General features: G+C 44.9%; 1 protein-coding gene across 1 annotated transcript in view; it reads left to right on the top strand.

Moving 5' to 3' along the window:
* The window catches only part of PELP1 (proline, glutamate and leucine rich protein 1), a gene marked incomplete at its 3' end in the record, with an annotated part of 12,858 nt that extends 9,781 nt beyond the window's left edge, over positions 1-3,077 (top strand). Inside the window, exons 4-5 of the mRNA XM_021706958.1 lie at positions 2,615-2,764; positions 3,006-3,077. Coding sequence (XP_021562633.1) covers positions 2,615-2,764; positions 3,006-3,077 — 222 coding nt within the window. The remainder of the gene's footprint in view (positions 1-2,614; positions 2,765-3,005) is intronic.
* Positions 3,078-10,636: the final 7,559 nt, after the last annotated feature.

The raw sequence follows: 10,636 nt of genomic DNA, 5'->3' as shown, positions 1-10,636 counted from the left end.
TGGGCGACAGAGTGAGACTCCAACTCAAAAAAAAAAAAAAGAAAATATCACTCTGACTGCTTTGTGGATAAAGGATTCAGAATGAACAGAATGGAAACAGAGAGACTATGTAAAAGGCTACTAAAGTAACCTAGGAGAATGTTCACGATAGCTTAGACTAGGGTGGTGGCAGTAGAACTCATGCAAAGGATGTAGGCTTAAGAGAGATTTAGTGGCAAAGTGAATAGGTAGTGATGATGGATTAGCGTCAGGGAGAGGACATATCTAGGATGACGTGTGGATTCCAGAACATTGTAAGATAGCTAGGTTCTTAGAGGAAGGAAGAAAATACCATAGGTGTGTCCTTGGGATTCAGTAGTTACTCTCTTAGTAAGCATCCCCCGATCTGGCATCAGTGAAAGTGGCCAGGCATCTTAGTGTAGCCTTAAAGGTTCAGTGGGTGAGGGCTTCAGTTAACATGTTTTAGAATGGGAAAGAGTTTTCAATGTCTTTTTTTTTTTTTTTTTTTTTGCGTTGGATCCTCACTTTGTTGCCCAGGCTGGAGTGCAGTGACACACTTATGCCCACTGCAGCCTCAAACTGTTGGGTTCAGGTGATCCTTCCATCTCCGCCTTCCAAGTAGCTGGAACTACAGGCGCGTGCTACTACGCCCGGCTTATTTTTTTGAATTTGTTGTAGAGTCGAGGTTTCACCAAGTTGCCCAGGTTGGTCTCGAACCCCTGAGCTCAGGCAATCCTCTCTCCTTGGCCTCCCAAAGTGCTGGGATTACAGACTTGAGCCACTGTGCCTGACCTTCAGTGTTTAGAAGGCAGCTGAAATTGAGGGTGAGATGATCAAAATGAGTCCTTTTGTGGACTGGGTTTTAAGACACACTACTTGTAATGGTCAGCTAGAGGACTAGACAGAGCAGCAGAAAGGAGATAACCAGAATTGTGGGTTGGGTGGAATGTAAGGGAAGAGTACTTCAGGGAAGAGGGAGGAGTCATTTCTGTTTATGCGCCCATGAGGTGGGACAAGACACAAACCAAGAATTGTTTACTAGGTTAGGCACTCATGGGTCGTAAGACTGTAGTGAAAGTGTTTTTGGTGGAGCAGTGGACAGTGAAGCCAGACTGGCATGGGATGAGGAGTGGGAGAAGGGAGATGGAAGTAGGGAAGATAGGCAATCCTTTCAAGATGTTTGGCTCTAACAATAAGAGACAGAAATTAGGCAATTACTGGGATTTCACAAGTGAAGTATGGGCTAAAGGAAGTAATTTTTAAGCTGAGAGAGATGTGAACTATGTAAATGGCAGTAGGAAGATTCCATTTGAGAGGAACTGATTAGAAATACAGGAGAGAGAAAGCTAGTTGATATATAAGGTTTTAAGAGCAGCCGGGGGGTAGCATCTCAAGTATAGTGGCAGGTCCTTGGATAGGAGGAGTACCGCCTCTAGTGTGGCAGAAGGAGGGAAGGAAAGGGTGCATGAGCATGAAGATGAGTTTTTCAGGTTTGGGGAGTGGGAAGCAAAGGCTGTTCCAACTTTGGACTTCAGTTTTCTCTGTGAAATTGTAGGCAAGGTTAAATGGAGGTGACAATGGGTGGAGAAGTTGGGATTTGGAAGTTCGAGGAGAAGGTTTAAGTAGTAGAAAATTAGCTGGAGAGAAATGCAGTAGGATTACTGGTTCTGTGCAGTGTTGAGGACCTGAGGGCCTGTATGTAATTGGCATGCCTACCTATTTTTTTTTTCCAGTTGGGGTCTCACTCTGTCACCCAGACTGGAGTGCAGTGGCATGATCATGTCTCACTGTAGCCTCAACCTCCTGGGCTCAGGTGATCCTTCTGCCTCAGCCTTTGAAGTAGTTGGGACTACAAGCATATGCCACTATGTCTGGCTAATTTTTTGATTATTTTTGTAGTAATGAGGCCTTGCTGTGTTGTCCAGGCTGGTCTCGAACTCCTGGGCTCAAGAAATCCTGTCATTTCGGACATCCAAAGTGTGGGATTACAGGCGTGAGCCACCATACATGGCCAGGCCTAACTATTTTTACTTTATTAATATGTATTCTCATTGACACATAGCCTCCTCTGGTCTAGCAGGAAATATGTTCCTGAATGCTTTTTTCCTTAGATACATGTTAATTTTCCAGGGAAGTCTTTCTAAATCCAAATTGTTTTTTTCTCCATAAGTTCCAGGGGAGGTTTGAGCCAGCTAAAAGCAAGTTTGAAGATATAGGGCAGTTTTATTGTGACTGAGGCTTATTTTTCAATCCGAAAAGTACTCTTCTCCATTCCTTGCAGGAAAATACAGTATGGGATAATAAAACTCCTGAGATCTTCCAGTTAGTCTGATCCTTAAGGTGTGGCTTTGTTATTCTTTTTTCTCTAAACAGTTTCCTAGGACCCTAGATACCCTTTAATGCTAAAATGTAAACATATCCTTGCTGTAGATAATCCTGTTGCTCTTAGCTACTCCATATCTCTCAAGTCCTCTTTTCCTACAGATAGTGGATTTAATGGTAATATTAACATTAACTGTGGTGTTTTGCAAAAGCCCCCTGTTGCTATGCCTCCCACCCCTCCTTGGTGACAGTCAAGGTGAGGCTGAGAGCATGGGCTGTTGTTGCTCTTTAGTCCCAGGACCCGCCCCCCACGATGGAGTTGGCTGTGGCTGTCCTGAGGGACCTGCTCCGGTATGCAGCCCAGCTTCCTACGCTGTTCCGGGATATCTCTATAAACCACCTCCCTGGCCTTCTCACTTCCTTGCTGGGCCTCAGACCAGAGGTGAGATGCCTCCCCAACCCCTGCCCCTTGGCCTCTTGCATTGCTTACCCTCACGAACATTGTTTGGATCAAAGAAAGTGATGGAAAGTGATTGGGATATAGGATGGAAGAAGTGAAAAGAGAGGAGCCTAGAAAAAATGAAAGAAGGGCCCTTCCCATCTGGTGGGGGGAGATGGGAGGATAAGGGGGATTGGATTCTCAGCCTCTTGTTTTTTCCTTACTTTCTGTTTTTTTTCTACAGTGTGAGCACTCAGCTTTGGAGGGAATGAAGGCGTGTATGATCTATTTTCCTCGGGCTTGTGGTTCTCTTAAAGTAAGTACACATGAACATTCCTCTCTCCACCTACATAAGCCTTGGTAACTCTCTTACCCCAGATTCCTGTCCACAGGATGTGAGTGTTTGTTACATGGGTATACTGTGTAGTGGTGGGGATTGGGTCCATTCTCCAGATAGTGAACATTGTACCCAATAGGTAATTTCTGAATCCTAACCTCCCTCCCCACCTCCTTCTTCTGTGGTGTCCCCAGCGTCCATTACTTCCATCTTTGTAACCATTTAGCTCCCGCTTATGAGTGAGAACATGCAGTGTTTGGTTTTCTGTTCCTGAGCCGCTTGACTTAGGATTATGATCTCAAGCTCCATCCATGTTGTTGCAAAGAACCTAATTTCATTCTTCTTTATGGCTGTGTAGTATTCCATGGTATGGCATATATACCACATTTTTTTTTTATCCAGTCAATTGATGGTGGTTGGTTAGGTTGGTTTATGATTTTGCTATTATGAATAGCAATGAACATATGAATAAAGGTATCCTTTTTATATATTGATTTTTTTGGGGAGTGGGGATAGTCCCTAGTAGTGGGGTTACAGAGTCAAATAGTAAATCAATTTTTAGTTCTTTGAGAAATATCCATACTGTTTTCATAGTTGAGCTGTTACAATCCCTCCAACAGTAATTGAATGTTCCTTTTTCTCCACAACCACACCTACATCTGTAGTTCTTAGACTTTATAGTAATAGGCATTCTGACTGGTGTTAGATGATACCTCATTGTTGTTTTAGTTTGCATTTCTCTGATTAGTGATGTTGAGCATGTTTTCATATGTTTGTTGGCTTCTTGTGCGTCTTCTTTTGAGTAGGGTCTGTTCATGTCCTTTGCCCACTTTTTTTTTGTTTTTTTGAGTTGGAGTCTTACTGCCACCCAGGCTGGAGTGCAGTGGCATGCTCACAGCTACCACAGCCTCAACCTGCTGGGCTCAGGCCATCCTTCTAGTTCAGCCTTCCAAGTAACTGTAACTACAGGCACGCGCTACCACGCCCAGCTAGTTTTTTGATTTATTGTAGAGATGAGGTCTTGCCAAGTTGCCCAGGCTGTTCTCCAACCCTCTTGCCTCCACCTCCCAAAGTGCTGGGATTATAGGCGTGAGCCACCGAGGCTCTTTGTCCCGCCCCCCCCCCCCTTTTTTTGAGTTGAAGTCTCACTCTATCATCCAGGCTGGAGTGCAGTGGCATACTCATGGCTGCCACAGCCTCGACCTGCTGGGCTCAGATGATCCTTCTGCCTCGGCCTTCCAAGTAGCTGGAACTACAGGGATGTGCCACCACACCCAGCTAATTTTTTGATTTATTGTAGAGATGAGGTCTTGCCAAGTTGCCCAGGCTGGTCTCGAACCTGTAGGCTCAGCCAATCCTCTTACCTCGGGCTCCCAAAGTGCTGGGATTGTAGGTGTGAGCTACCGCACCTGGCTCATTTTGACATTTTTAAATTTATTGAGACTTGCTTTCTGGCCAAACATATAATCTATTTTGGAGAATGTTCCATGCAGGGATGAGATGAATATATTCTGCAGTTGTTGGGTGGAAAGTGCTGTAGATGTCTGTTAGGTCCATTTGGTCTATAGACCATTTAAGTTCAGTATTTCTTTTTTTTTTTTTGAGTTGGAGTATCACTCTGTCGCCCAGACTGGAGTGCAGTGGCTGCTCCCGGCTACCGCAGCCTCGACCTGCTGGGCTCCGGCGATCCTTCCACCTCAGCCTTCTGAGTAGCCGGAATTACAGGCGTGTGCTACCATGCCCGGCTAATTTTTTTATTTATTGTAGAGATGAGGTCTCGCTGCCCAGGCGGGTCTCGAACCCGCAGGCTCAGGCAATCCACTCACCTCAGCCTCCCAAAGGCACGGGATTACAGGCTGAGCCACCGAGCCCGGCAAGTCCAGTATTTCTTTGTTAATTTTCTGCTTCGATAATCTGTCTAGTGATGTCAGTGGGGCGATGCAGTCACCCACTATTATGGTATTGGTATCAAGATGTTTTCTAAGGTCAAGTAATGTTTGCTTCAGGAATTTGGGTGCTCCAGTGTTCAGTGCGTATGTTTAGGATGGTTAAATCTTCTTGTTAAATTGTACCCTTTATCATTATATAAGGCCCTTGTTTGTCCTTTTAAAAAAAGTTTATTTAGTAGTTTAAAGACTGAGCTATCTGGTATGAGGATGGATATTCCTGCTCCTGCCCATTTTTATTGTCTATTCACCCGATATATCTTTTCCCACCCATTTACTCTGAGTTTGTGACTCTCTGGCCAGCAAGTGGGTGTCTTGTAGGCAGCATAGGTTGGGTCTTATTTTTTTTAATCCAGTTTGTCACTCTGATTCTTTTATGTGGGGTAATTAGACCATTTCTGTTTAGGGTTAATATTGATATGTGCGGTTTTGTTTCTGCCAAAGTGTTTGAATGTGTACTTGCTTTACAGGCACTTTGTGAGCTTTGTACTTAACGTGATCTTTTGTCATGGTGAGAGTTGTCATTTCATTGCCAAGTTTAGAACTCCTGTGAGCATCTCTTGTAGAGCCAATTTAGTGGTGACATCTTTTTAGTGTTTGTTTGTTAGGAAAGGATTTTATTTCTCCTTTGTTTATGAAGCTTAGTTTTGCTGGATGTAAGATCCTTGGCTGATATTTTTTTTCTTTAAGGAGGTTGAAAATAGGCCCCTATTCTCTTTTGGCTTGTAGAGTTTTTACTGAAAAGTCTACTGTTAGTCTAATGTGATTTCCTTTATAAGTGATTCAGCACTTCTTTCTTGTTGCTCTTAGGATATTTTCTTTCATATAGACTGTGACAGCGACATTTAGAGAACGTGACAACGATATGCCTTGGTGAGGTTCTTCTTGCAATGTATCTTGGAGGACTTCTTTGGGTTTCTTGTATCTGGATATCTAGGTTCCTCCCAAGACAAGGAAATTTTTCATGAATTATTTCCTTGAATATATTTTCCATACCATTTACTTTAACTTCTTTCCCCTCTGGAATGCCTATGATTGTAGATTTGGGTGCTTCACATAGTCTATATGTCTTGTAGGCTTTGGTCATTCTACTTTTTTTTTTTTGAGTTGGAGTCTTACTCTGTCTCCCAGACTGGAGTGCAGTGGCCGCTCCCGACCACCGCAGCCTCTACCTGCTGGGCTCCGGCTGTCCTTCTGCCTCAGCCTTCCGAGTAGCTGGAATTACAGGCGCATGCTACCACGCCCGGCTGATTTTTTGATTTATTATAGAGATGAGGTCTTGCTGCCCAAGCGGGTCTCGAACCCGTGGGCTCAGGCAATCCATTCACTTCAGTCTCCCAAAGGCGTGGGATTACAGGCTGAGCCACCGAGCCTGGCTGGTCATTCTTCTTGATTCGTTTGTCTTTTTTGTCTGACTGGGTTAGTTTGAAGAACTTTCTGCATTTCTGAGATTCTTTCTTCTGCTTGTTCTAGCTTACTGCTGTAGCTTTGTACTGTGTTTTGTATCTCCACCATGAGTTTTTAATTCTGTCTGGGTTTTTTAAAAAATTGTTGTCAATATCTCCTTTCATCTCCTGAATTGTTCTGCTAATATCTTTATGTTGGTTTTCAGCTTTATCTTGCATCTTGTTGAACTTCTTATAACCAGTGTACTGAATTAGTTATCTGGCATTGCAGAGATTTCATTGTGGTTAGGCTCTCTTGTTGAAGAATTGATCAGCCCCTTTGGAGGTTTGTTTTTTCACACTTTGAGTTTTCTCTTGTTCTTTTCTCATCTGGATGAACTATGGTTGCTAATCTGTATGAATTCCTTTGACATAGATAGCCTGTGCATATAGATTTTCCCAGATGTTGGTTGTAATAGTGATGTTGTGGGAGTTGTGGATTGGCTCACTGCTTCCCGTGAAGCTAGAATGTCGGGGGTCTCAGGAGGCTTAACTTGCTCTTTGGTGGTGTGTGCTGGTGTGTCAGCAAATTACCTGTTGTGATGCATCATTCAGCCTCTAGGCCAGCAGGTGGCGCCTATGGGTAAGAACTGGTTACTGTTGCTGTGAATTGGTATTTACTTGATCCTTGTTTACTGGAGGAAGAAGCATTGTGTTGTCTCAATAGTGAGCTTGTCTGTGGAGTGCACTGTGGTCTGTGCTCCCAGTGCAGCCCTGGGGAGGGCAGAACCAAAATGGGTGGAGCCAAACTGAGCAGGCCTACCTACCAGTCCACCAGTGTCAGGCACAGGGGATCAGGAAGTCCCGGGGCTCAGGCTGCTGATTCAAGTGCAGAGGGATGAGGTCACTCCTGCTGGTCTCCTTCCACTTAGACTGCTTTCCCAGTTGTGTAGGAGTCGGATGGCCTTCTTCTTCCTCAATATTGCCCGGGCACGCTACCCTATCTAGTCCAGGAGTGAGGGTGGGGTTCTTAGCAGTGATACTTGCTGAAGAGTTCTAGGTTGGAAAACTGAGTTCTAGGTTGGAAAAAGAGTTCTAGGTTGGCTGCAGGACTGCTATTCAGGAGAAATTGTAGCTATAGCAACTCTTCTTCTACTGAGGATGCAAGTTTCAGAGTGTGGGAGTGGGGGCCTTCTACTAGGCTCCTGTGTTTAGATTGTTATTCTGGGTGTTCCTTGGTATTGCTGGGGCCCCCTGATATAGCTGCCTAGAGGGGTGGGACAGGATAGGGCACCCAGACAGACTGTATCTCTCTGGGAGGGAAACATGGCTTTGGGAACTCCCTTGCTGCTCCCAACCACAGGCTGGGATGATTCCTGGTCCAGTTCCAAACCCTGGGGTGATTACCATGCTCCCTGCCCTGCTTTGGCTATAGGAGGTTCCTCATCTGCTTCAAAGTGAGCAGCCTTGTCTCTAGGCAGAAACTGAAGTGCCTGTAATGCAAGCTGTAGCTGAGACAGTGGACCCCGGTCAAAATGGTGACCACCATTTCCTCACCAACCTGGATTTGGGAGAACACCTGTGACTTTACTGGGTGTCTTTCCCTCTCAACTCTTGGTCTCTCTGAGACAGCTCCAGGGCCCAGGATGTTCTCTCCTGGCCCGAGTTAAGCTGATCCCTGATTGGAAGGTATATGTCTCAGGGGAGTTTTCAGTCCTATCCTGTGCTCCTGAGTCATCATATTCACTTTTCTCTGCAGAGTGCTGTCTCGGGGGCTGTTCACCCATCTTCTCCTCCCTGAGATCTGTGGTGTCTTTTGCCATTCTGATGAATATCCATTTTTCTTCTTGAATTGAAGTTCACTATGTTGATCTTTCCACAACGTTTCACAGTGTTTGGTTGGGTGAGGCAGGCTTGAAAGCCTCTAATCTGCCATCTTGGGAAAGAACAGTAGTCCTCAGATCTCTTTGGTTTTGTTTTGAGTAGGAGTCTTACTCTTTCGCCCAGGCTCAAGTACAGTGGCATGCTCAAGGCTACCACAGCTGTGACCTGCTGGGCTCAGGCGATCATTCCAACCTCAGCCTTCCAGGTAGCTAGAACTACAGGCACATTCTATCACACCTGGCTAATTTTTTAATTTATTGTAGAGACATAGTCTTGCCATATTGCCCAGGCTGGTCTCAATCCCATGATCCCAGGCAATACTCTCACTTCCAAAGTTCTGGGATTACAGGTGTGAGCCACCACACCTGGCCTTGGTCCTCAGATTTCTAAGCACCGGTCTTCTGAGTGTCCTTTGGAGTTGCTTGTCTCTACAACTATAATTATACCACCTTGTAGCACTCATCTCATTTGATCCTCACAGATAAATAAATCAGAATTGAGTACCTTGCCTAAGGCCAGCAGGGATTGGAACCTATAACTGATACCAAAACCCAGGCACTTAACCATGGGCATCTTCCTCTTTTCTGTATCTCTTAGAATTCCCTGCCCATTATATCTTATTTTATTTCTGAAGCTCTTGTCATTTTCTTCATAAAGCCTTTCTGACTTAACACTTCCCTAGGACAACTCCCCTAACACTATTTCTGCTTATATTCTTGACTGACTGAACCCCCTCTGTCATTTTCCCACCTGTTCCCCCAAGTTGTCGTGGCCCATTCAAGGTGACTGTACAACAGAGCTGTACAGGATAGAGTGTGGGGGTCAGGCAAGGAAGGAGGCCAGGGAAAGAATTTACAGTTGTATTTTCTTTCTTTTTTTTTTTTTTAAAGGTTAAGAAAGGTTTATTTAAAAGTAAAATAGCCGGGCTCCGTGGCTCAGCCTGTAATCCCAGCACTTTGGGAGGGATTGCCTGAGCCCACGGGTTCAAGACCTGCCTGGGCAACTTGGCGAGCCCTCATCTCTACAATAAAATCAAAAGTTAGCTGGGTGTAGTAGCGTGTGCCTGTAGTTCCAGTTACTTGGAAGGCTGAGGCGGAAGGATCACCGGAGCCCAGCAGGTCGAGGCTGTGGTGACCAGGAGCGGCCACTGCACTCCAGTCTGGGTGACAGAGAGAGACGCCAACTCAAAAAATAAAAAAAAGTATAAAAAGTAAATTAGAGAGAGAAAAAGAAGGAAGAAAGAAGATTCACTTCCCCAAGGTGGGGGAGGGGGACCAAAGCCAGGAAGCATGGCAACAGCCATGACTCAAAGAGCACATGGCCACCCCCGAGTCTAGCAAGGCAATGGCCTACAGTTGTATTTTCAAGGAGATACTAACAAGTTTACAAATTCTACCAAAGCAGTAACAACTAAGCCACCTTTTGTTATTAGCACATTTGTTGTTTGCAATGTAACTGGATGCTAGCTATATCTACAGACAAGTTCCCATGTAGGTTAAATGTCCTCTCTTATTTTGCTATACTCATCATTGGCTTGACAAACCATTGGGCACCCCTTTACTCAGATGGAAGCACAGATCTCTAGAGAGCTGGGATTTGTGGCAAATTAGTATTTTTTTCTGTAAGTGATGTGAACTATATTGGTTATCAGTGTTATCAGTTACAGGGGAGTTTGCCATTCAAATTGTCTTGAAAGAAAGACTATGCGTGACCAAATCAAGAAAGTAGCTCTTGAGGGGAATGGGAACTGGTATTAAGTGGGTGTATCATTGTACTTATCGGTGGAGTTGATATCACTGGATTTTACAGAGGAGGAAACCAGCCCAGAGTGATTTAAGTGGTTTAACCCAAGGTTTATATCTGGTGGTTGTAAAACCAGGGCAGATAGATTTCAGCACTCATGCTGGCTGATCAGTTGTTGGTGGCTACGTAGTCCACTGGCTTGAGAAGAATTGTGAGTTGAAGCTCTATGGGTATATGTGCTGTGATCAGGGAGTGATGCCTACTGTGACTTTAGCAACTGGCTACTTGAAGTACCCAAAAAGTTCCTGAACAGATGATATTTCTCAGTGAGCATGGTGAAAGATGGTGGCGCACAGTGAGACGCAACACTCATTAAGGCCAAGAGATTTTTTTTTTTTTTTGAGTTGGAGTCTCACTCGGTCGCCCATACTGGAGTGCCCTGGCTGCTCCCGGCCACTGCGGCCTCGTCTACTGGGCTCTGGCGATCCTCCCGCCTCAGCCTTCCGAGTAGCTGGAATTACAGGTATGCGCTACCACGCCCGGCTGATTTTTTGATTTATTGTAGAGATGAGATCTCGCT

Source organism: Carlito syrichta, unplaced genomic scaffold, assembly GCF_000164805.1.
Source record: "Carlito syrichta isolate Samal-C Ts95f unplaced genomic scaffold, Tarsius_syrichta-2.0.1 Scaffold316228, whole genome shotgun sequence".
In the NCBI taxonomy this organism is placed as follows: domain Eukaryota; kingdom Metazoa; phylum Chordata; class Mammalia; order Primates; family Tarsiidae; genus Carlito; species Carlito syrichta.
This window is presented reverse-complemented; position numbering and strand designations above follow the sequence as displayed.